Source organism: Delphinapterus leucas, chromosome 7, assembly GCF_059928025.1.
Source record: "Delphinapterus leucas isolate spDelLeu-1000000601 "Yukka" chromosome 7, BTC_Dleu_Yukka2, whole genome shotgun sequence".
Lineage (NCBI taxonomy): Eukaryota > Metazoa > Chordata > Mammalia > Artiodactyla > Monodontidae > Delphinapterus > Delphinapterus leucas.
In genome coordinates this window covers 97,411,612-97,437,947 of record NC_143135.1, presented here as the reverse complement: position 1 = coordinate 97,437,947, position 26,336 = coordinate 97,411,612, and the positions used below count along the sequence as shown (strand labels likewise).

The window sequence follows — 26,336 nt, the reverse complement described above, 5'->3', positions numbered from 1 at the left end:
TCAGTTTGGCACTACTGTGCACCAAGCACCGTGCTAAACGCTGGAATAAAGCATAGGGCTCTTTCCCTAGGAGCTCACAGGCATGTGGCAGAGACAAGTACATAAACAGGTAATAATAACATCATCTGATGAAAGCAACGATAGAGATAAATAGATGCACAGGCACCAGACTCAGCCTGGGGACAGAATCAGGGATGCCCGCAGAGGATGGTGCCCACATCCGGTCCTGAAGGCTGAGTGATGTTGTCCAGTCAAGATAAATTTGGGGCTTGGGAATCAAATATACCCACTACTAGATAACTAATAAGGACCTGCTGTAGAGCACGGGGAACTCTACTCAATACTCTGGAATGGTCTATACGGCAAAAGAATCTAAACAAGAGTGGATATCTGTATATGTATAACTGATCCACTTTGCTGTACAGCAGAAACTAACACACCATTGTAAAGCGACTATACCCCAATAAAGATTTAAAAAAATATAAACACTACTATATATAAAATAGACAACCAACAAGAACCTACTGTACAGCACAGGAAACTCTACTCAATATCTTGTAATAACCTATAATGGAAGGGAAAATGTAAAAAAAGACTATATATATATGTGTGTATGTATATATACATGTACACACACACACGCACATATATGTATGTATAACTGAATCACTTTACTGTACCCCTGAAACTAACACAACATTGTAAATCAACTATATTTCAATAAAAATTAAAAACAAAACAAAACAACAACAAAAAATGGAATGAGAGTGAAGAAAAGGGAGTCCCAAGAAAAGGGTGTAGCCTGAGCTGAGGCCAAGAGGAGGGGAAATGCCTAATAAATATGAGGAATTACAGCAATTGAATGACGCTGGAGCATAAAATGTGACCTCGGGGATGATGGGAGATGAAGATGGAGAGGCGGGGAGGGCCTGGACCACGGAGGGCCTCGTCTGTAACGTCCCATGAAATCAAGCCTGAAAAAGATTCATTCATTTTTCAAAGAAGAAGTCGCCAGTGATCTTAGTAAGAGAACTTCAGTAGCGTGATGATACCAGAGGCTAGGTCGCAGAGGTTAAACGGCAAACAGGGGATATGGAAGCAGAGATGTCTCTCTCCGGGAGTTTGGTAGGAAAGGGGAGGAGAGGGATTGGTTAGAAGAGGGATTGGATTGAATCGGGGTCAAGGTTTATCTTAGAATGAATATGTTTATGGGTTGAAAAGAAAAGCCCAAGACACAGGAGGGGGAGGAGATGAGAGACAGGCAAGAGCCTGAGAGGGCCAAAAAGAGATGGTGTAGGTGGAGAGTGGCCATGGAGAGGGGAAGAGATAATTCGTTCTCTGGAAAGAGGACAGGAGGTGAAGAGGGCGTGGTGATGGGTCATTTCAGAGACAGCATGGAGGGGGGAAGAGGAAGAGGGAGATCGTGCCTGGTGAGCATAACTTTCTCACCTGGGAGGCCCAGAGACAGAGAGCACAGGTGTGCAAAGTCACCGAGGGAAGCAGAGGCCGTGGGGACTCCCACGAGCCTTGACAACTCGCACGAATAAACTAAAGGCTGAGCACCCAAGGGCTCACGCGTGCTGGCTGGCTTTTCCTCCTGAGTTTCTACGCATTCTCTATTCCTGGCTACTGGGTGTCAAGGAGGGGGCGATACCTTGGAGAGGCCATGTGCCTGGATTACAGCTCAAGGCCTTCGAGTCCTGTCACTGCCCAGGAGCACCTGGGAAAGGAAGGCCTCAACGCAGACAGGCCTGCCCAGCTTCTCCCTGTCTCTCAGGCCCCAGGAATGCGACCTCCACCCCTACATCACTGCCCTGTCTGTCCCTGTGAAACGGAGGGAAAGAGAGAGGCAGAGGAAGGGAGGGGTGGATAAGGATGGATGGAAGAGGCCGGCGCAGAGGAGGAAGAGAGCAGGGCATGGGGATGAGTGGGGGAAATGTGTTTCTAATACTGAAGTATTGGAAATAAGGCAACATATTCGCTTTTCAGTAGCGAGCTTTCCTTTAAACAACTGGCTTTGATTGCTGCTACAGCTGTTCTTCAGCTGTTCTGAGGTCCCCTTCACACCCCCGCCCTGGATCTCCACTGACGTTTCCTTGTCCTAGGACGCCCTTTGCCTCTTTCACGGCCTGGCCAGTGGATGCCTTCAGGGCTCAGGTCTGGATCATCTCTTGCAGAAGCCTTCCCTCCATCCCCCCAGGCGGCTCAGGCAACCTGTTCTCTCATGACACACCCCCCTTCCCCACTGCACGTCACATTTTTCTGGAACTTCATATCACGCTGACGTTCCCTGCAAACACGTCTGTCTCTCCCACTAGACCCTGAGTTCCCTTAGGACAGAAGCCGTGTCTGACTCACGTTTCTACCCGAAGGGCTTGGCACAGAACAGCCTGTCAATGCAAGCCCATCAGATGCAACTGAGCCAGAGTGATGCCCAAAGCTTCCCTCTTCTCTCATGGCCACGGGGTAGGCAGTCAGTGATAAAAACACCAGCTCTGGAAGGTCCTGAGAGCCTTCACCTCGGCCTGGACCATGCAGGACCCGGCTGTGCAGAAGCCTGAGGGAGATGGAGGAGAGAGGCCGTCTCTGTGGAGCTCGGGCTGTGGACGGCTGAGGTGTGGGCTCTGCGGTGCCCAGGAGTGGCTCACCTCTGCCGCCTACCCCTACTCCCTGGCTGGTATAAACATAGCATATTTATTTCTAATTTCCCTCGGCTTGGTGGGTTTCCCCACATCCTCAGTACTGCTTAATGCCGAGAAAGGTCAGAATCACAGAGGGACCCGGTGTCCCAAGGAGTCACTTCCATGTCACCTCCGTTTTTGCAAGCACCAGCAGTGACCCGGGCTCTGTGCTGTGTTTTGCCTGGCGCTTCACCGCGCGCTGTCATTATGACGGCCGTTATTCTTCTCTCAGGGAGAGATGGTGACTAATAATAACATCATGGGAAAAACAAATGCAAATCATTGAACAAGAAGATCCTGTAATGCATATTAATAATTCAAAGTAAATGCTAAATCTATCCCCTAGGCCCCAGAAGGAAAGAACCTTCAAGCATCCTGAACTTGGTCTTTCTGTCAAGAGATCTGAAAGCTGTACACTCTATTCCCAACTTGGGCATTTTGGACATCTGGTGACCTAGAAAGAAGAGCCCTGGAAAGGGTCCCCCCACCCCTTTAATCAATTCCTCCTTCATGCCCATTACTCTCTAATTACTCCCTGTTGTAGACTGAATTGTGTCCCCCCAAAAGGTATATTGAAGTCTTAACCCCCAGGACCTGTGAACGTGACCTTATTTGGAAATAGGGTCTTTGCAGATGTAATCATTAAGATGAGATCGTGCGGGGAAAGGGTGGGCCCTCAATCCAATGACTAGTGTCCTTAAAAGGAGAGAGAGATTTGGCACAGAGGGACGAAGGCCATGAAAATACGGAGGCAGAGACTGGAGTTATGCTGCCACAAGCCAAGGGTCACCTACAACCACCAGAAGCTGGAGGAAAGCCTGGAATAGAGGCTTCCCTAGGACCTCGGGGGGAGCATGGCCCTGAGGACACCTTGGTTTAGGACTCCTGGCCTCCAGAACTGTAACAGAATAGGTTTCTGCTGTTTCAGGCCACCTAGTCTGTGATGCTTTCTGACAGCAGCCCTAAGAACTAATATACCCTTCCCTCTGCATTTCTTTGTGGGAGGAAAAAAACAGCTGTGTAGTTCTCATGGCTCTCGACTTTAGGCGTGAGTGCATCTCATGAGACATGCGCCTGGAAGGTGAGCTGACCCAAAGGGAGGGAAACACCTGGTGAGAGAAGAGAATCAGCCACTGGCGAGGAGAGAAGGGAGAGCAGGAAAAAGAACAAGTGTTCATGAAGATCCAGTGTCTATATGTGAAAATAACTGGGTCAGAAAACATGGGCAGCCTCAGATGTCTATGTACCTAAACGTTGACAGCGTGTAACACAGGGCAGAGAATACGCTTCCATAGTACACTGGATGGGCCAGGGCCTGTCAGCAGATTATAATTTACAAGAAGAAAAAACCCTGAAAGGTAGAAAGGTGGAAAAGTGTTGAATGTCACAGAGATAAGGAACGATATCCAAAATTGTAAATCTAAGGGTAGAAATATGTCAGAGGAGGAGCAAAGGAGAAAAGGACAAATATGATGCAGCCACATGGACAAAATGATTGATGTGTTTGTTTTAACACAATTGATGAAAATGGAGGAGAGGGAAGTTATTGTAAAGAGCGACTTTGACTATCCGGACATCTGTTGGAAATCTTTTGTGGCTAAGAGCAAGGCATCTGATACACTCCTAACTTGTCCAGGTGGTCATTTCATCTCTCAAAGTGCTAAAGAAGTGGCCAGCAGCAAAATAAAAGTCGTAGGAACCTTGGAAGAAAGGGCTTATTATGTTATCTCCTTCGTTCATTTGACAAATGCTTTGAGTGTCATAGCACACAGTATATTCATTTAACATAAAGATGGATTATGTGTGGTTCCTGCCCTCAAGGAGTCCACTATGAATATTGAGTGAGCTGGACATGAACATCATGGAAAAATACAGTACGATTAATGCCATAAATGACAGAGGAACCAACTGTTAGGTGAAACACAGAGGGTACCAATGGCAGTTTGGGTAAAATACCCAAGAAAAGGAAGAAGAATGTTCATAGTGAGACTTCCATCTTAGATGCTAAGAAGGCACACTTTCCAGTAAACGTGAAAGGGAGGACAGTTTAAGAAGCTCAGAAACCTCTCTTTGTCAGAGAAGGGGGTTAAAGAAAATTCTAAGGAAGGAAAGAAGTCAGCAGAGTTGCCCAAGGAAGTCTTTAACAGCTCAGAATTTGAAAGGGAATGTATATGAGAGGAAGAGGAATCTCCTTAGAGATAAATTACACCACAGACCTGGGAGGATGGTGTTAAAAGGTTGACATCCTAAGTCAGCTCCTCCAAAATGCTAAAGCAGTGGCTTGCTGGTGTCCCAAGTGTTGCTCAGGGCGGGCCCTTGGGGGCGGGGTGGCCGGCCTGTGGCTGCAGCTGACATCCTCAGGCTGGACTCGGAGTGCATGGAACTCCTCAGCCCCTACCCGCTCCTGTCTTCATGGCCAAGGGAGTGAAAAGTAAGAAGACTGCAAGGGAGCCCCAGGGTGCTCCAGATGTGGACAAAACTCCTGAACTCCCAGGTCCCCTGGGAGCAAAAGGGAGGCTGAAAGAGGCAGCAGGAGGCCCGAGGAGGCAAATATTTTGATCTCAGCTAAGGGAAGGAGGTGGATTAGACAGCAGTACCACTTATTGACGCCTAGTCCATGCTAGGTGCACATTCTCGTATACACACAGCGACTGTCTGAGGCCGCTCAGTGTAGCCAAGCTGGGACTCCATGTAGGTCTGTGCCATCTCCAACACACTCTGCTACGATATGAAAGGCACCGTTCCTACAGCTGGCTCTGTTCCTAATTTGGTGCCTGTGACTTGGGTATTTTTCTCTCTGAGGGCCCTGTTTCCTTATCTGTAAGATAAAGTGATGGGAAGTCTCCAGGGCCCCTCTCTGCTCTAACATCCTCTGCTTTTCCTTGGATTCTGGACCTGCCTGGTTCAGCTGCAGCCTGACTTGCTGACCCGGGACCCCTATCCTCACATCCCCACGGCTCCCCTCCTGGGGTCTGGCCTGTGACCGCTCACCAGCACCGTGTGCTTGTAGGCCCTGTGAATCACGATGCTGTAGCCCAACACGGTCACGTCCACCTGCTTGACCCATAAGGCCAGCGACGGGTCCCGGTCCTCGTTCTTGGCTGTGACGACGAACTTGGGGAACGTGTCTGAGCTCGGCCTGCTTCCTGTGGTGCACAGGATGAGCGGGCAGCTGGTCTGGAAGTCAAAAGGGTAGCCGTCAAAGGTCAGGTAGTGGCCGTAGCCCGAGACGATGCAGGAGGCGTCGGTGCGGGCCTGGCAGTAGTAGAGGCCGCCCTCCTCCATGCAGTACTCGTCACCCTTGCAGGGGATGTTTTCACAGTGGACGCTGTTGTCTGTGCCATTGCAGTAGCAGAAGATCTGGCAGTCCAGGTCCACCCAGAAGGTCTCATTGGTGGCAAGTTGGTGTCCCTCAAAGTTGCAGCCACACTCGCTCCGGGGGACACACTGGCTGCCTTGCAGGGCATAGCCCTCGTCACACTGACACCCCTCGGAGCAGCTGTCCACACAGATGGGGCCCAGTGCCAGGGTCTCACAGGTCTCTGTACACATCATGCACTCCTCGAAATGGCTGTTCTCCGGGCAGTCCAGAGCTGAGGGTGGGTGAGGAGGAGATGGGATTGAGAAAGGGACAGAGGTCAGAGACAGAGTCTGTGTACACTCATTGGTATGCATGGGTGTGTGCACGTGTGTGCATGTATGGCTGTGTGCACAGTGTGGGGGCACGTGTGTGCGTGCAGGTATATAAGCTGCATGTGACTTATTTGTCCAGCACGGTGAGCTCAGCAAATGCCATGTGATCAGCACCACTGCCATTCTCATTTGGGGTGATCCACAAGGCTCAGCGAGCCCCTCACTCACGTGCTCCTCTAGTGCACTTAGCTTTTCAAGTAGAAGATTCTGAGACGATGGGCCTGTTCTGAGCACCTGCGGCACACCAGGCACTGTTCTAGGCATTTTAGTGTAATTTTCTCAACAATCTGGATGGTAAGGACAGTCATATCACCCCTGTCTTATAAGTGAGGAAACTGAAGTTCAGTGACTTAATCCAGCTGATAAGTACTGGAGAGAGATTCGAATCTGCATCTCCCGACTCTGAGTCTCCTGACTCAAAGACTCCGGAAAGAGAGTCCTGGAAGGAACAAGTGCTCTGAGGCTGTAGAGACCTGTGGGTACCATCTCTGAGCTTCAGTTTCTTCTCTTATTAAATAAGGACAGTACTTACCTACGACTGCTGTTCTGAGGGTTAATAACCTAATATATCAAGCCCACAGTAGGGTCTCAATAAACACTGCACCCTTTCCCTTCTTACACTTCCCTCCATTACAGATAGGTTTCATGGAGGTGTTTCTACTCTACACGTTGGACCTTCCCTGTGTCTTTCATCTCTCTGCTTCTGGTGTCCTCTGACCCCTTCCACCTCCTCACTGACCTCAGCACACGGTCCTGCCCACGTCCTTTATTCACACCCTTTGCCCCTCCTGCACGGCCTTCACAGAGCCAAATCCTACCCATCCTCCCAGTTTCATTTCAAGTCACTCTTCTGCCCAGAAGCCTTCCTTGATAGATCAAGACTGTGCGTCAGTAAGCACAGCACATGCAATAACGGCACATGCGGCTCACCATGGAATTCCGTGTAACTTCCCAGGTCTCTTTATTATTTTTGTTTGTCAAAACTTGACATGAGCCGGGATGAACCCAGGAATACAGAAGAAATCTACCCACAGGTCTGTGTTCTCTAAAGATCTGTGAACGTCGTCACCGTCTCCTGGGAGTTTAAGATCTTGCCTTTAAGGCGTTCTTTAGGTCTTATGCATACGATCACTCCTTAAGAGGGTTTTATAATCCAAGGACACAAAGGACACTGTAGAGAAATTGCATGGCAATAATAGTTCCGCCCACAAGTACCAGCTCAACAGTTCTGCCCTATGGACTGAAAGCCAATCTTTTTTCCCTCTGGGCTAAAGGACTGTCTCCACCTCCACTGACTAGTTGTAGGCTAGTTCGGCACTGATTAAATATGTCTGTATAGAGCGATTTTCACATTTGTCTCTAAATTATGAATGTTATAACACTGACTGCAGGTTTATGGTGATAGCAAATAACATGACTTATTTAAATGGCTCTCGTTTTATGACTTATCGTGTTGTCTGAATGTGTCTGAAAGTCTGGAACATGCAGACATGAAGTAATAAAACTTCCCCTGGCTCCTGAAATGCCTCTGAAATTACTTAATTGGGCAGCCTGGCTCTGCCAGCGAGAGCTGGTTAAAAATATCTGAACACAGAAGCAGTGGTTGCCTCTCTCCAGGTCCAAAGAAGATTGTGTTCCTGATTTGCAGCTGTCACTCAATCCAATCCCCACTCTGCAAAACCCTGACCAGATTAACCCCTTAGTACCCAGAGACTTGATTAATCAAGTGTGAGCCCTGGCCCTCCACCCGAGGAAGCCATGCTCCACGTGGCTGCTTCCGTCCACAAGTCTCTCTCTAAAAAAGGCACTTATGAGCGTTTGTTCCAGCTCTTCAGGCCCCGATGAAGGATGGGGAGAAGTGATTCTCAGCAGGCATCGCACCCAGAAAAAGAGGGAATCACTGTCATCCCGCCACACTTCCTTCGCATGAGCCATGCCACCAAGCTGTGTTTTGTGCAGTACAAAAAAACAAACCAGAGACACTTCCTGCTGGGTAGGAGTTCATAGTCTAAAAGCATGGCACAGACATGGCCTGGCAACAAAATGGATTTGGTATGGGGCAGACTCTGTAATCCCGTAATGTGAATGAACTGTAACTAGAAAGTTGAGTACAGGAGCAGGGGCAGAGATCAGTTTAGACGAGCTAGAGGTGGGGCAAAAGAGGATGTGGGAAGTGGGTTAAAGAGAAGGCTTTGGGAAAGCATTCTAAGGTCCCACTAGATGTGGTGGTCAGTAGGAACCTTGGAGCCTCCCTCCCTTTAGGTGACTTTATGAAAAGAGCATGCTTCCAGAATTCCACCTGCAGATTCACAGCCTCTGTTACTAATCCCCCCCCAGTGTGGCTAGGGTCACCAGGGATATAACCGCCCAACTCTGAGATGATATTCCATATGCTCCTCTGGACTTCCAGTGCTCAGAAACCAGAGCATTATTTTTAAATAACGATATGTGGTGGTGGGGGGGAGGCGGGGGGATATTCTTAGCTCTGTCTAAGATGTTACTACTGCAAAGGCTTAGAGGCAAGGTAAGGATACCCCAATAGCAATGGGTAAGCCTCACCCAGACCATAGCTTCTAATAACATTCCCCACCAAAATGAATCATGATTTTTCAGAGTGATGGTTGATTCTAGGCTGGGGCAGCGAAGGTTAAGAGGTGATGTGAAGCATCTCGTTAATCTAGAAAGTAAGAAAACGACAGAGGCATATCCGAAGGACGTAGGAGGCAACTGGAAGGGGCACCCACAGGCCAAATCTGTCATAATGTTAATGCCGAAATAACAAATGTGATATGAAACACAAACCATTGAAACAAACAGGAATCTGTGTGTCCATGTTGATAAGATAGATAGATGATTGAGGTAAATAAATAGATGGATGGATGGGTGGATGGATGATAGATGGGGGACAGGCAGGCAGAAGAGACAGGAGGGCTCTTGCTTACAGTAAAATGACATCTGCTGACGGGTACAAGTGGAGAGAGTGCTGGAGCTGTAAACTGTCAGCATGTAATCGTCATGCTGAAGATCAGTACAAGCAAAAGTCCTCAGTGGGCACTAAGCCGAGGAGGGGGATTGTGATGACAAGCAGCACGCTGCATGGTCTTAAAGTACTTCCCCACAGATGGCTCATCCGTCACAAGACAGAAACGTAGCGACACAAAGTGGTGATATTTGACAACCCCTGACCAGGGGATCAATGTGCCCATCACCAGTGAGAGGAGGCTGAACAGAGTGTGCCCCACATGTGACCTGATACCATGAGGAAAACATGCCTCTCCTAGGCAGGGGGCTGGGTGGGATGTAGAGCAGAACCCAGCCATGGCGAAGCATCAAATCCAAATGGAGGGCCATTCTATTTCAAAAGGGGGGAGACTGTAATCTTTAAAAATGACAAGATCATAAGAGACAAAGAAGCTAAGGAATTGTTCCAGACTTAAGGAGACCAAAGAGACATGACAGCTAAATGCCCCATGTGGTCGCGGACTAGATCTGCACTGAGGGGTAGGGGAAAGCCATAAAGGACACGACTGGGTCAACGGGCAAAATTGACGTGGATACTAAGTTATCGCATCAGTGTTAAATTTCCTGAACTCAGTAACTGTACTGGGCTGTGAATGAGTGTCTTGATTCTAAGGAAATATACACTTAACGTATTTAGGGGCAAAGGCGCATGATGTCTGCAACTTCCCTTCAAACAGAGAGTCAGTGAGAGAGAATGACAAAGCAAACAGGGCAAAGTGCTAACAACAGGTCATCTGGGTAAAAGCTATATAGATATTCTTGTAATCCTTCTGTAACTTTAAAATTATTTCAAAATAAAAAGTTAAAAAAATAAACAAACTTAGGTAGGAAGAAATATAATGGAAGAGACATAACCAGATGTAAAGGATGGAATCTCAGTGGTAGCGCTGGTCTTCGTGAGGGCCGACCTTCTTGGTGGGGAAGGGGTGGGAGATGTGGTCCAGGTGGGGCAGTCCTGCCTCCAGGCCTGGGTCCCGCCCTCAGCCACTTCTCCTTCTACCCTTCCATTTACTCCTCCCCCTGGGCTCGCCCAGAACCGAGGGGATTATATGTCTCATCTTCCCAGCAATTATTCTCATTACTATAAGTACTGCTGAGAGGGGTCAGATACTCTGGGCGCAAAATGAACAACCAGGCCCATGGGACTCTCTCAAGAACCATTGTCAGGTTTGCCCTGGGGAGCGGGGCTAATCTCTACTCCGGGAAAGGCACCCTGACTGATCACCATGTGCTGAAATGAATGGGGTCCTGCCTTGCCAAGAGAGAAGGCGCCCACTGAGCCATCACAAAGATTTCCGGTCCTTTGACATGATGTGTTCCCTCTGCTAGATATAACCAAGGGTCAATAGCTAATTGTTCTACAACGAAGAGGGATTGTGTGATTAGAAACAACAATAAAGATGCGCAACAGTCTGGCCTTGGGGGACGAGCCTTCCAGGGGACACATCAGACTAGGGAAGATGCACAGGGTTAATGAGATTGTCCTCGAGTGCGATTGCGGTCTCGGTTATCAATGCTCCGCCCCGGCCGGCCGCCCCCATGGCGTCACCCGAACTCACGGCAGAAGTCGTGGGTCCTCCAGGGCTGCACCTCCACGTCGGCGTTCTTGCAGGCGCTCGCGTACCGGGCCACAGAGTCACAGAGCTCGGACTCGTTGCCCCCGCTCTGGCACAGGCGGAAGAGGCAGGTGCGGTAGTAGGCGGTGACGTTGACCACGCCGTGACACTCCAGGAAGGAGCTGTTGGAGGGGTCGTTGATGATGCCGCACATGGAACGGCTGCGGTAAAATTTCAGCAGCTCTGAGTCGTTGCCGCAGGCCTTCAGCAGGTCCCCACACTCCCCGTTGCAGATCTCCTCGAAAGTGGTCCAGCTTTCCAGGAACACCGCCAGGTTGTCCGTGCACTTGCCATTGGGGAGACAGAACTCCTCGCTGACGTTCGCGTTGAAGAAGCCACACAAGCCCCCCGTGCAGTTGAAGTAGGCGGTGGAGAGCCGGATGTACAGCAGACCCACGTCTGAGTATTGCACGGTCACGACACCCTTGGACTCGACGGTTGTGCTGTTTTTGTTTCGATAAATTTCCAGCTTCCCCGAAGGATGGAAAAAAGGCAGTTCCACTTCCTGACTGTTCACCTGAAAATTCAAATCGCTATCATCAGTTCCAGATACACACAGGGTGCCCACAATTTCCTAGGCTGTGAATAAAGACGTGGCTCTGCCCCATGACTAGCCCTTGGAGTAAGGTTGAGAAGCGTGTGCGGAAACCACACAGACATCAACTGTTTTTTTCATGGGCACCTTTGTTTCTTTCTTTCCAGCCTCCTCTGATCCAACACATTTGCTATTTGTGTGTGTGTGAGACCCTAAGCTAGTTCCAAACAAAACTGAAGTGTGAGCAACAGTCACCGTAGACGTGTGGCTTCCTCCTGTCCCCGACGTCCTGCCTTCTTCTTCTCCCTTCAAATTTTACTTTTCCTGTGTCTCAGCCCCTTGGAAGCACACAGTATATATCTAATTATCTAGCTGTCCATCCACCTATCTACCTATTATTATTTTGATAAATTAATTTCTGCCAGTGTGTCAATGGGAATAAAAACACAGCCCTTTCAGTTTGTGGATGTATGCTTTATTCACTGCGTTGACTTTTGCTTTCTAAATTAGATGTCATGTGATATTATGAAATGCACATGGCACTGGGAGGAGGGAGATCTGCTCCTCCCTCACCCTCCATCACCCCCGCTCTGCCACCTTCCAGCTGTCAGGCCCACAGCCCTCATTTAGCCCTTTGGGAACCTCATGTGAAAACAAGGAGTTGCACTCGATATGCCCAAGATTCCTTCTCACTAATGATCTGCGAGTCTGCACGCTTAGTGATGGGCATTTCAGACCAGGACAGCAGGGCGTGAGGCACCATGGCAGGCACCCCTTGTGCTGCTCCACACGGATTCCCATCTACAGGTAAGAGATGCAGCAAAGTACAGGGTAAAGAGCACAGACTCTGGAGCCAGCTGACCCAGGCTTGAATCCCACTTTTAGGGCTGTGTGTCCCGGGGGAAGTTACTTAACCTCTCTGTGCCTCTGTTTTCTCATCTGTAGGATGAGAATAATGATGTTATCTGCCTCTTAGGATGAATGTGATACAGCTTAGGCTAGTGCTTGGCACACAGTAAGCATCCTATAAGTATTTGCTAGTCTGGCGAGCTAGTTCTGCTCTAATTCGAGGAATTCCAGCTTCACTCCAGGTCTCCACCTGATGGACTTTTATTTGGTGCTGACAGTTAGAAAATGCTCCCATTTCGGAGTCATTGCCTTCCTAGAATCCGCTCACGGTCAGAGGCAGCCAGGCAAGCCTGAAGAGCGCGGCTCCTTCGCTTGGCGGGACTCATCAGAAAAGTCTCCAAGGCCACAGGGGTCTTACCTTGACCTCCGAAGCCCCGATGCCTCCTATCTTGACCTCCTGGTCGGCCACCAGGATCCGGAGACCCCGCAGCCAAGCAGGCCCTGCGTCCGGCTTCTTCTTGTTGATGTCGATTTCCAAGTACTCTGGCCGCTCAGGGCAGGTCTTGAGGAGCGTGTAGGAGAACTCGACGGGGAAGGGGTAGGCGGCGCCGTCGAAGGTGTGCAGCACCTGGTTCTGGCTGAGCAGGCACACGGTCTCCCGCTTGGGGAAGCAACCCTGGTAGCCGTTCTCCACTGTGCACACCTCCTCGCCACGGCACGTCTTGTTGAAGCAGTACACGTCGCCGCCCTCCTCACACAGGCACTGCACCGTGCAGTTGGCCGTGGCCCAGAAGAACTCGCCCATGGCGTAGTAGTGGCCGTCGAAGTCACAGCCGCACTTGTGCAGCGGGACGCACTGGCTGGTGCTGAGGACAAAGCCTGCGTTGCACTCGCAGCCCTCCGTGCAGGGCGTGGCGCAGGTGTGGGAGGCCGTCAGATCGGAGCACGTGTCCGGGCAGCTGCTGGTACACACGGAGTAGTGGCTGAAGCTCGGGCACTGCACCATGGACACTGACGTAGGGGAGAGGAGAGAGCGTGACAAGGTGAATGACCCAGGGGCTAACCGGCCAGATCCACCACGCACGGGGGCCTGGAGGAAGAACGCTCCTTCTGGACCAGCTGGCACCTGGAGGGAAGGCCGAGCCACCACTCACTGGGGGAAGGGAGACTGAGGGTGTGCGAGGAGCGCAACTGCTTTGGTAGTAACTACTGATGGAGCAGGATCTCACTGGATCATCCTGACTGAAATAAAACTTCAGGTTCCCATCTCAATACAGGTTTAGTACTGGGTGAGTTACAGCCATCGAGATGGTTTAAGATCTTCAACTGATGGGCATATAAGTTGGTCTGACTTTAAAGAACACGGCCCATTCCTAGGAGGAAATAAATCCAACTAACAGGAGAAATGAAAAATCTAACTCTTAGAGGAGGAATTTGAAAAAGTGAACTTTCAAACAGGGACCAAAGAAGACTGTGAAAATGAATTCTCTGGGATATTAAAAATAAGAAAGAACCTTAGCTATCTGAAAAGAACCTGTGTGCCTATTCCCCCAGGAGACTGAACTGGAACTGGATGCCTTCTGGAGGCCCTTCTTGCCTTGGAAAGCTTCGATTCTTATTTTAAGAACATCTGAGTCTGGTTTGAGTCTGGTTGACCCCAACAGGCGGAGACTCAAGAGCCTGGTAGACGAGTTCCCTGAATTAAATACAATTCATCCCACTAAAATGAGAGACAGGGAGAGGAACGTGGAGGGTAGGATAGTAGTACCACTAGAAAAAAAATAGCCATTATAGGCAAAAAATTAGGTAATTGGATGCTCTTGGATTGCACAAGGATCAAAGAGAAGTCATATTCAGTCTCAACTTGAATCAGGATATGGACACTCCAGGCATGATAGAGGCTGGCCAGTCCACACACACAAAAACATTTAAATATACTGTCTTTTAGTAGCTTGATCAATTCTCTAAGAATTGATTCTGATACATATTGATTTATATGAATCCAACCTATACAGATAGGAAAAAATTGCCCTCTGGCCTTGGAACTGAAAGAAACTTTTAAATCTCACCTCCATAGCACTCTCAAATGCACGGATAATAATTTTCGGTTTACTCATATGGAGAAAACCAAGGACCAGGAAAGAAACAAAATTCCAAGAAGCAACTTGGTTTTTCGTTTGCTCGTTTTTAACATTTACATAACTAGGAAAAGTGAGAGAGATGTAAGTTGTATAGAAGGAAGACATAAGATAGCTAAATTGTTCCAAACGCTCAATCCAAAAGTGTAATTCCAAGGGGACAGCTGGATTTCCCACACTTTGGGGGCTTTTTTCCTCACCACCCGGCATTTTAGAACAAGGCCTCTTTCCGGGTCTGCTACCTGCCCTGTCTACTGCCCGTTTTGGACCAGCTGAAATGCTCTAGAGTAGGAGTCACAGAACCTGAAGGTAGAGAGGAAACATCCAAGGACAAAAATGCCATGGGTTCCATCTGGGAGGTGCATTCTTCTCCCCAAGGCTGCTCTTGATTCCCCAGGCCAGTGTCCACATGTCCCCAACAGCTGTGGGGACAGCCACCTCCAGCTCAGAAACGGCCCCCTCCCCGCTCAACTCTGCCCGGGCCACCCCTGCTAAGGGCCCTCTTCCGGCCATGCATTCCGTGTCTCCTGACCACGGATGCCCATCAGTGGTTTCTTGTTTTCTGGCCACAGTACTGGGTGAGGAGAAAGGTCAAGATGCTTTTACAGTTCGTTCTTTATCATTTGCTATATTTCAACCTCACCCTGGCTCTCGGGCAATGTGTCTTAACAGGGAGCTCTCCGAGGAGCCCCGAAACCCTCTCCCGGCCCCCCTGCACAGGCGTGGCCTTCCGTGTGGACAGGATGCCAGCTTACCACACCCAGTCTGGATTCGCCAGTCTCCGATCGGAATGCCCTGGGCTTGGCACACGAGGGCGTAGGCCTGGATGGCCTGACACAGAAGTGTCCCGTTGTCCCTCACGCTGCATAGGTCATACACGCAGCTGTGCACGAAGGCCATGGGGTCCACGACAGTGCCACACTCCCACAGGGGGCCGTCGGTCTTGTTGAGGAAGCCGCAGTAGTCGGGGCCGAAGTAGAGGGCTTCGGTGGCCGTGTCACACTGGGTGCAATTATCCACGCAGCCCGAGTCACACTTCCAGTCGGCGTGGTAGACCCGCCAGCTCTCTCCCAGGTCTAGGATTGACATGGCTGGCCTGCCGTCGGGGCGCAGGAAATCATCCAGAGGGTTTTTGTTGTAGTTCCCACAAAGCCCGCAAGTGGAGTTGATGTAGGAGCCTGGGATGGAGATGGAGGCGTAGTGCTGGCCGTCAAACGTCACTAAGAGCCCAAAATCCGTTTCCACAGCAGTAGACATGCCACTCTGGTAGACTTTCACCGCCCCCAAGTCTAAGGTGACGGGCAAAGAAGCCACTAGGTCATTAACCTGCCAACAACAGCAATAGTAAAAAGGCAGGTGAGCAGGGGCCAGGGCAGTGGGTCCAGCTGAGGTCAGGAAAGGGGGGAGGGATGGAGCGACTCAGCGCCACAGAGAGAGTGGCCCCCAAAAGGCTCGGGTGCCAGCGGGCTTGCCTCCCAGGAAGGCAGAGGCCCCAGAACCTTCGAGAGCAGGCTGGCGTTTGAGTTGTGACAGACGTGCATTGCTTAGTGCCACTCTAAACCCCTCTGGGGACCAGGTGCTTGTCAACACTTCCTGGCTGGCTCTTGGGCCAGCTTCACGTCTTTTCTTGAAAGACTAGTTACCTGGCTTTTCCCCCTTTCTCCTCGAAATCCATTCTTTAAGTCTCAGCTTAAGGCACATACTTTCCATGACCCCCTCGCTGCCCTTAGCACCCCAACCCCTCCTCCCAGCTGGAAGGTGCTCTATAAACTGTCCCCACCATCGAGTTTTGAGGCTGCCCTGAACATTCTCTGAGTGTTTCACCCTGTCACTTCCTGATACCAGGCCTACGTCATACCATTGTTCAACACAACAAATTTGAACACCTACTGGGTACCAAGCACGATAGGTGCTGAGAAATAAAGAATAAAAAAAGTAATTGTCTCTGCCAGTTATGAGGTCTGGGTCTACTGAGGAAGAGGGACACAAATTGATATTTATGACATACAGTTTTAAATATGTGTTCATAGGTGATGCAGTGATGCAGTGGGAGAACGGTACCTGACCACTGATCCAGCCTGGGGACGGGGGGTCATATAGGCTTTTTAGGAGCAGTTAAGTCTGACCTGGGTCTTTAGAGATAAAACAGAAGCAGCCAAAGGAAGAGTAGGGGGCAGAGAATTCCAGGACAAGTGAATAAAATCACGTGGTTAGAAGTAGCTGCATGAGAATAGGGACAGTCATGGGGTGTCACTGTACTGCAGAGGGAAGGGAACAGGCGGCTGGAGAGAGAGCTGGACACAGGCAGAGTCCATTCATTCAGTAGATGTCAACTCAGCCCTTTCTGTGTGTCAAGCTCTGTTCTAAGAGTTGGGGATTAGCAATGAGTGAAACGGACGAAAATTCCTGCCTCTTGGAACTGTCTATTCCTCTTCAGGAGACCAACAGCAAACAAAACCAATATGTAAAATACATAACAGCATCAGAAAAGTGTTCTTCAGGAAAATAAAGCTGGGAATGTGGATCCAAAGTGCTAGGGAAGAGGGTTTCTAATTTTAGACAGGAGGGTCGAGGAAGACCCCACGGGGAGGGGGATATTTGAGATGAGGAAGAAGCCTTGCAGTTATCTGGGGTGAGAGTGGCTTACGCAGAGGGGACGGCCAGGCCCTGGGGTGGAGCGTGCTGGGCGCTGGGTTCGCACGGGCCAGTGTGGCCGGAGCGGAGAGCCAGGAGCAGGCAGTGGTCCGGGAGGGCAGAGAGATAAGAGCAGCCAGAACAGGCACGGCCTTGTCAGCCATTGTAGAGACTTTGGCTGTGACTCTGAGGGAAGCCGAGAGCGAAGAGAGCGCCCAGAGCAAAAGATCGACATGATCTGACTTCCGTTTTGGAAGAATTGCTCTGAATTCTGTGTTGGGAACAGATGTTGGAGGGCCTTTGAAGCATGTTTTTAAGAGAAAACAAAACGCCACAAAAACAAAAACAACAACTTGGATTTCTCTTCTGTAGGAAGAGCTCCGAAAAGTTTTAAGTAAGAGAATGATGTGGTCGGACTTGTGTTTAAAAAAGTCCACTCTGGCCGGTACGAAGGGTATATTGAAGTAGGTGGAGATTAGAAACAGAGAAATCAGGCGGGCAACTGGTGCTGGAGGCCAGGGCTGATGAGGGCGAGGCCTGACCTGCACCCAGACGTGGAGGAGGGACAGCTCGTGGTGGACACTCCACAGGGCCTGGGGCTTTTTGCTGGGGGGAGTGAGAAATGGGGGAAGAATCAAGAGTGAGTCCCACAGAAATGAAGACGAAGACGTAGAGAATGGACTTGAGGACATGGGGAGGGGGAAGGGTAAGCTGGGACGACGTGAGAGAGTGGCATGGACATATATACACTACCACATGTAAAATAGATGGCTAGTGGGAAGCAGCCGCATAGCACAGGGAGATCAGCTCGGTGCTTTGTGACCGCCTAGAGGGGTGAGATAGGGAGGGTGGGAGGGAGGGAGACACAAGAGGGAGGAGATATGGGGACATATGTATATGTATAACTGATTCACTTTGTTATAAAGCAGAAACTAACACACCATTGTAAAGCAATTATACCCCAATAAAGATGTTAAAAAAAAAAAAAGAGTGAGTCCCATGTGTAAGTGGCTTGATAAGCCTCCAACAGAGAGTTAGTTTTCTTCTTTTTCACCCTTAATGTGCCTGGCATCTCTAGACATCACTTTTGAGGGCTGGAATGGATGGTTAGTCCTAGAACAGCCCTGGTGGGCTGACTGTAAGTGCACGTCCAGGCTGCCCTGCACCTGTACTGATTTCTGGCACACAGAAAGATCAAGGGTCTTCAGTGCCACCATTGCTGCAACTCTCTGGGTTGTCTAGGAAGTGAGACAATAGACTGTCCAAGCATCGCCCCCAAGGTTTACCATGGCTAATGGCATGTGCAATTCTCTGTCCCTAGAAATTAGTATGACTTATGGGGGAAGGGAACAAAAAAATAGGCTTGAGATGTAAGCCATCCTATGAGAGCAGGAAGTAGAAGAAAAACCACCCAGGGGTTGATTGATTTATCCTTATCTCCCAGGTAGCAAGTTAGCCAACAACGATGAGAAAAGCCACACTCTGAGGAAGGTCAGCCAGCGAGAGCGCTGGGTGATTATGGTGTATTGCTCTATGCTGAGATGTAGGAAGTGAAATCTCCTCCAAGGCAGTATAATCGTAAATGCCAAACACCTCCCTCGCTGAATGCCCTCCTCTCCTCTCACTCAGCCCCTGCTAACAAAGGACAGTGGTTGTGCTTCAGAGCAGAAGCCACAGGGTGCGGCGGGGTGGGGGGGGGGGGCGACTGTCTCTGGATGTCGCAACCGTCCCCCTGCTGCATCCGATCTCGTCCCACGCACACTGCCTGTGTCCCTACGCTGCCCATCGGCGTTGCCCAGATTTTCCCTTCTTTTTCGGCATAAGTGGTCGTTTCTCCCCCTTTCTTTCTCATGCATGTCTCAGTTTCAGCCACACCTAATAGAGTCCTGTGCTTGTACCCCAGAGGGCTCGGAATGGGAGCAGCTGGGGACTCTCACCCAGCCCATGGCTTCTTATTTCTTTCCTGCTGTCCCAGTCCTCAGACCCTGATGAGCCAATGTTGATGAGTCTCCCTGTTTGCTTCCCTTCTTCTCCCTGTGTACCAGCCAGGACCCCCTTTAACCATGTCTCTCCCAGGAGTGGGTAGGGGCAAGGTTAGGTGGGAGCAAGGTTGGGAGAGAGAAGTAGCATCGTAGGACAGGCCTTAGAATGAGAAGAGCTTTCGGTGGGAATGGCAGTGTGAGAATGAGTATTGAGAGCCTACTGGGTGCCAGGCTTTGTACTAGCCTTCGCACGTGTGGCTATCCTATTTCATCCTCACAACAACCTAAGAAGGTCCTTACCATCTCCCCCTTTTGCAGATGAGGAAACTGAGATTCAGGGCTTGCATTATTTGTGGGTGACAGGACCCGACCCTCCACTGATTCCTGCTGCCTTTGTTCAGTGCTGAGTTGAGACAGCCAAGTCCAAACTACAGCCAAGAGCCCTGCCTTCTAGACATGACACGATTACCCCATTTTACAGATGGAGAAAGTAAAGCTCAGAGAGGCCACTCAGCTGGCAGTGGTGGCCCAAGGCTTGTGCAGACCTGACCCCAGAATCAGAGCTCTTCGTCACCATCAGCTATTTGGCGTTGGCACTCTTTTCCCTGGTGTACCCTAAACTACTCAGTTTTATCTGGGGGAGAAAGATGAAAACTGATAAGTATTAGTTATATATGGATGTTAGCTGGCTTTCTTTGGCCCCTGTTAGCATACACAATCCTAAATTGTTTACTTTGTCACTTGAGAACATTTCAAAGGGGGAAAATGCATATTCAGAGCCCAGCTCCTAATCCCAGCATATGGAGAAAGGCAACCTGTTCGTTAAGATCTGTTTGCAAGGCCCCGCCCTGTGTGTCTGGAAGTTGGCAAATCAGGCTCCTTCTTGCCTCCCACCCCCTCTTGCCTGTCCCCACTTCACCCCGGGTGGGGTCTCTGCCATCCATGGAGGCACCCTCCCCAGCAGGGCAGGTGTATTCAGAGACGCTCGGAAGCCATTTGGCAAAAGGAAAAGGGACCCATTGTTTGCTTGCAGTTGGAATCACATAACCTTTTCTTTCTGAAACATTTACATTCACGTCCACATCTCCCTGTCGCTACAGAAAATTGAGGAATCCATGCCCTACGCTCGGACGATGGAAGAGAGCCACGCAAAATTAGCAGAGCTGCTGGGCCTGAAAGCAAGCGGCTGGTGTCCCATTCCTTCTAAAAAAAAGAGTCTGACTGTGAAGGGAAAAGAATTTTAATCAAAATGGAAAATAGGAATACAGCATGAAGCTTTCTTTCCCAACTTCAGATATTGTACACATCATCCCCACAAGACAAGGAAGTAGGGGAGAGCTAGCAAACATTTTTCTAGCTGGAAATGTTAGCATCTATCCACAAGGACAAGTGTAGTGCTCAACAGCACAAGAGAAATTTAAAAGGGAAAAACTCCAAACTTCTGCGGCCGAATTCTTACCTCTGATTTGATTTACAGAGCTGTCTCTAGGGAGACTAACCAAATACCAAGCAAATTGGCATTTTAACCACTGTAATAGCCCACTTTTCTAATTACGACACTGATACGCTGCACAGACCTAGGAAGGGCAGAGCCAGAAAAAGTGGAATTAGTTCCTTGGTGCTGCCTTTTGTTGGACACGCTGCATCAATTAAAACTACAACACGTTTTTAAAAAAAGAAAGACCTCCCTACACTGGCATCAGTTCTGGTTTGTAATCTCTGTGATGACCTCCATGCTTGGGGATTAAGGACAGCATGGGGTTGCAGCAATCAACCCCTCGCGGTCCTGGTTATTATTGCTTGAATAAATACATGGTTGCCCTGAGGTCTCCATTAACATCATGAAACTTGGGGCCTCCACAAATTGAGTAATTGCTACTGGCTTTTTGTTCTCCCTCTTTTGTCAATGCCCCAGCCTGAAATCCAGGTAGACAGGGCCAGGAGTCATTTGCATATGCTAAACGAACCACAGAGATCCGTGTTCTCTCCCATTCCAAGCAGGAGTGGGGGATTCTGTTAAAGGGGTAAAGCTTTCAGGGGAACTTTCCACCCAGGTTTCACTAAAGAAGTCACCGAGCCCACTCCAGCTGCCTGGACAGGCAGTGCCCACGGATACACCACTCAGTTTGGACCTTTGGACGTTTCTCTGAGAATGAAGCCACAGCTCTTGGGTAAACAGGATGGGGGGATGTGAGGATTGTTAATCAAAAGTTGTAGTGAATTACGGGTTTGTACTTTGTGTTTACACTGTCTCCAGGGCATGGCCACGTGGCTACCATTGTTGCAAGCCAGGTTCATGAGAAACAATTTACTTCTGTTCCCAGTTATGTCTGAGCTTGGATGTGTGTGTGTGTGTGTGTGTGTGTGTGTGTGTGTGTGTTTGTGTCAACTAAGAAGTTAAATGTACTTTAAGATAGACAGCAGATAGACATGTCAAAGAGAAAGCTTAGGTTAGCTCTTGTACAAACGAAATTTAGCCTAGTAAAGAATTTTACAAGATATTTGCATGGATCTTTACAAAGATCCATGCATCTTTTCGGTACAAAGAGCAAACAGCAGTAGATCTGGGAAAGTCTTCCCCAGGCTGAAGCACCTCCAGCTTCTCCATCTCCCCGTGAAGGACGGAGAGGGTCTCACCTTGACTTTTCCATAGCTTCCTTTGGGGATGAGAATCTTGTAGCCATTCACCTCCACCGAGAGCTCCTTCACCCAGGAGACAGCTGAGCCCCCCCGGTGCTCGTTCTTTGCCTCCACGCTGAAGAATGGGAGGCTGGAAGTATGCAAACACTGTCGGGCCAACAGGTAGGCACAGGAGCCTTGGAAGTGGAAGAGGAAGCCATCAAACGTGTGATAGTGTGGCTCCCCAAATACCACGCACGTGCTGGTCTCCACCGGGCTGCAGTAGAAGAATTTGCCTTTGGGTTCGCACACCTCGTAGGGGCTGCAGGAGACCTCCTGGCAGTAGATCTCGTTGTTGAAATCCAGACAGCGGCACTTGATGGTGCAGTTCAGGTCATCCCAGAACACCTCCCCTCGCCGAAGGAACTGTCCTGGGGAATAAGGACAGTAGAACTAACATTTATTGAGCATTTACCTTCTGTGCTGGGCATCGGGCTAAAGGCTTTACTTGCCTTATACCGTTTAATCCTCAAAAGAACCTGATTAGATATGAAGTGTTGCCCTCACTTGTCAAGTGAGGAAACTGAGGCTTAAGAGAAGTTAGGTAATTCATCCAAATCACTCAGCAACTCAACTGCGAAGCCAGGATTCCAAGCCAAGTCTGTCTGAATCCAATCTAAGCTCTTGACATTATTGTCACCACCACTGGGGAGCACACTTTCATTCAAGGAAAGACACATTGTCTCACTCCATGGGATACACCAGGACACACGGCAGTCCTTGCCTTCCTTTCAGCGATAAGAGGAAGGGTATTCCGAAAGAAGGCCCTCCCCCACCCCCCGGGTAACTTGGCAACACTGTCGGTTCATTTGCTAATGTGATCATTCATTCACTCATCCACTCATTCAACAAACAGCTGCTGGGGGCTCAGTACTTGCCAGAAAAGAATCAGGAGTCAGACCCACAAATTTAAATCCCAGGCCTCCTGGGATGATTCTGGAACGGGCTGACCCCTGGCTTCCCACATTTCCGGGCTCATAAATCCTACAGACACTGTTTAGGCAGAACTTACGCCTACACCGGTTGTCTTCTCCCCTCACCCTAGGCCTGGTCTAAGTCCAGCACTCCTCTCTCTTTATCCCCTGGACAGAACTTCTTGACAGAATCTACGTCAGGAGGAGAGTGAGATGGGGAGGGGAATGGCCCTAAGGGATGTGCTAATGTTTAAAATACTTCTATTGCCTTGGTAGGCATTCAGTCTTTAAAACCATTTCTCTAAATGAATGATTTCCCCCACCAAAAACCTTGAAATCTACCAGTTCTTCATATCAACCTTCAGTTGACACGGGAGCATCTCTGGGCTGGGGGCTATGACCTAATCCTTGGTTGGGGGTCGGAGTCAAGAGAACTGGGCAATGGTCACAAATCTGCAATCAACTGCCAAGACTACTGGCTGAACTTCCGCCTGTCTTAATGTTCTAACCCACAGAATGTGGACAAGGTTATTTTCTCATCCCTGCCTCCTGGGGAACAGAGATGCTATAAAAAGTTGGCACAGGTCAATAAGGTAGAAGTATTTGTACATTGAGACTGTCTGAAAAGGAAAGTATCGAAGATACAACATTAAGAATTGTAAACAATATCATACACCAGGAGTAACTATAGTTTGAAACCGTAGTTTGAAAAGGTTTCTCAAATTTTTATAAAACTGAACACCTAATGCAGAGCACAAAGCTGCCAGGTGAGCCCAGGCAGAAGCCATGACAGTTGGACAGTCCTTTCAATATCTGTCCAACAGGAACAATTATGTCTCAACGGGCAGTTATGTTTCATATGGTCCCTGAATGGGATAATAGATGTATTCACAGTCCCAGTAGGTCAGATGCATCAGCCCTGAAAACAGGCCCCTCCAACCTCAATGCTTTTTGGCACTCACCCAGGCTGCATGTATTCTAACAGCCTCCACTCGGTATGATTTCCAGTCTCTGCTTTCTCAGGCTTCCAATAAATGAGGGGGAAATGTCTTTGAATAGAGGAGGTTTGGACCAAAAGGTAGACTCTCTGAGATAATTTTGCTTGCAAAATGATGATATAATAAACCAGCTCCATGCAACACTTCCCCTGTTATCGCCCAGGCCAAATCCCCATCTCATTAGATTGATGTATGTCCAGTGGCACATTAAAATGCACAGCAGCCTGTATGAGGAGATTGAATTTGTCCTGTATATGAAACCCAAAGCCATAACTCAGGAGGGAAAGAATGAAGTCAAAGTGAGGACTTTGTACACTGCTGGCATCTGACCAACCCCACAGCTCTGCGAGCCAGTGTTTTCCATTATCACAGCATTTCATTCCCGGGACTCAAGGAGAGGCTGTCACCTGGCACTTAGGTAGCACGGCCACAGCCAGTCAGCTCCATGACACTTGGACAAAGGCGAGAGGCGTTGGGTAGGTCCCTAGCCCAGGCCATAAAAGCGAGAGAGATAACGGGGCATTGGTTTGGTATCTTCATAGACGTTAGATGAAGACGTGTTTACACTCTGTAAGGGAGGAGAGTGCAATCTCTGAAATCCTGGTGACCTTTGGAGCTAGATTCTTTTCTGTCCAGTTTAATGCTGGCTTAGCTCTAAACATTTATTTGCTCTTCCGAACATGGAGGACTTTACAGAGTCCACAGAGGCAAAGATGCCCAGGCAGGCCATCTTCACAAATGACCTTTCCTCAGAGCAAAAGCAGAGGTTTGATAAGTGTGACCACAGCGCAGGGGGTGGGGGCAGAGGGTGTGGGCATTTCAGGTCGGGTGAATATGGCCCTTCTCATTATTACACAAATCAAAGCCCTCGGGGGTGCCGAGACTCAGAGGTCACCTGGCCATGCTCTCAACAGAAGGAGGGCAAGAGACCTCCTGAAATTTTCATCCCAACCCATAACTTTCTTAGGAATCTGGAAACATTTTCCCCAGGGTCATCTTCTGTGCTTACACAGTAGCCTGCACTCATATCTCTCATAATAGGTCTTACATTGTATCATCACTGTTTCTGTGCTCTCTTCTCTACCATGGTAGGGTCATGGGGGTCCAGAGCAAGCACCATCTTCACCAACCTAAGAGACTGGCTAAGCACATTTGTAAAGATGCAGTGGCTGGAAGGCTAAATGGATGGATGGGTAGATGGGTAGATGGGTGGGTAGGTGAGTGGGTGAGTGGATGGGTAGATAAATGCACAGACAGATGGATAGATGATTGACTAATTCTAGTTGCTATAGCCTCCACTCCTAGAGGCAGAAATATGCCCAGAAATCCTGTTTTCTGAATACTTTTAGACATATAAGAAGCAGGAATCTATAAACCATGGTGTCCCTGTGAGAGTCCTGGGCTGTTTTGTACATCCGAAGGGGTTTGGACATTTCAGAGGAGGCTCCAAACTTTGGATGCCAATGTAAAGGAAACCCACGGAGGTTCACCTACAGCTTGTTCACACAGACCTAAAGCCGGCTTTGATTCTCCCTAAATTCCTGCATGTTTTGCTGCTGCTTGGAGGATTTTAGGAGAAGCTACCCTAAAGACTATGACACGTTTTTTCCTTTCTTTCTAATCATACTAGGAAGCACTGATTTTCTCTCGTACAGACTTGGTGATGCTCCAAGCTCACCCACTCCCATGGATCTACAAAGTGCAGATGGTAGAGCAGGAGTAAAGATGAGAAGGAAAATTTAAAGGGGGACATGGCAACAACAACGACAACAAAAATAATGTTAAACAGGAGGGCTCTCTTCTGTCCCTCTGGCTGCGAAATCATTCAAGAGCCTCGTCCACTTTGCAGTAGTTCCCAATGGGGAGCTGTGTTCATACCCCAGGCAAAGGCTTCAGAAACTGCGGTATGGCCAGCGCAGGGTTTCAGCTCCTGGAGCGATGAACGTGCATGCAAAAATTACCTTGATCTCCATTACCCAGAGGAGAGACTTCAGAGGGTAAAGCATCAGCCACGAGTCCCCCCTACCATGGCTTAAAAGCCTGCCTGTCTATCTCAACGAAACAAACCCTGCTTTGCCTCAGAGAAGAGGAAATGCCTTTACCTCTGGAGGTGCAGCCATTGGCTGGGTCAATTTCCTTCCCATCAACTTTAAATGCCCAGCGACCTGGAACATTGACGTTTGTGGTCTCTTGTATATTCACAATATCAGGGGTTCTTGACCCCGGAAGGCTGAAGTAATTGGTGATGTTTCCACCATTAAATCCTGCCTAGAGCACAAAAGGAAGAGCAGACTTTTGAGCACACACATCATCCCCTAACCCCCGCCCCGACCTTGATTTACTTGCCCACCATCTTGTTTTCAGCACACCTGAAATCAAGAGACCCCTTTTCCTGGAGTCTCTGGGGCCACCATTTCAGGTGATAATGGCCCGCTAGTTCATGCCACACCCGGATCCAGGTATCAAAGATGGGCAAGACTAGTCCCTCAGTCCACCTGCAGGATCAGACACGCTTCTCCAGTTCAAAGCAGGATTCCTCCCAGATGCTAAGAGCATAAGAAGAGAGTGCAGTGCTTCAGAAACACATAGGAGGATG

At 49.2% G+C, this 26,336-nt stretch overlaps 1 protein-coding gene across 17 annotated transcripts in view; it reads right to left on the bottom strand.

Moving 5' to 3' along the window:
* Positions 1-26,336, bottom strand: part of TECTA (tectorin alpha) — an 80,866-nt gene that overhangs the window by 33,734 nt on the left and 20,796 nt on the right. For 15 of the 17 annotated variants that reach the window (XM_089915717.1, XM_089915712.1, XM_089915713.1 and 12 more), the window contains 6 exons: positions 25,843-26,008; positions 21,787-22,199; positions 15,289-15,859; positions 12,814-13,406; positions 10,955-11,528; positions 5,673-6,274 (listed from right to left, as the gene is read on the bottom strand). In XM_089915717.1, coding sequence (XP_089771843.1) covers positions 5,673-6,274; positions 10,955-11,528; positions 12,814-13,406; positions 15,289-15,859; positions 21,787-22,199; positions 25,843-26,008 — 2,919 coding nt within the window. The remainder of the gene's footprint in view (positions 1-5,672; positions 6,275-10,954; positions 11,529-12,813; positions 13,407-15,288; positions 15,860-21,786; positions 22,200-25,842; positions 26,009-26,336) is intronic. The other 2 variants (XM_089915723.1, XM_089915722.1) reach the window with 2 other exon arrangements.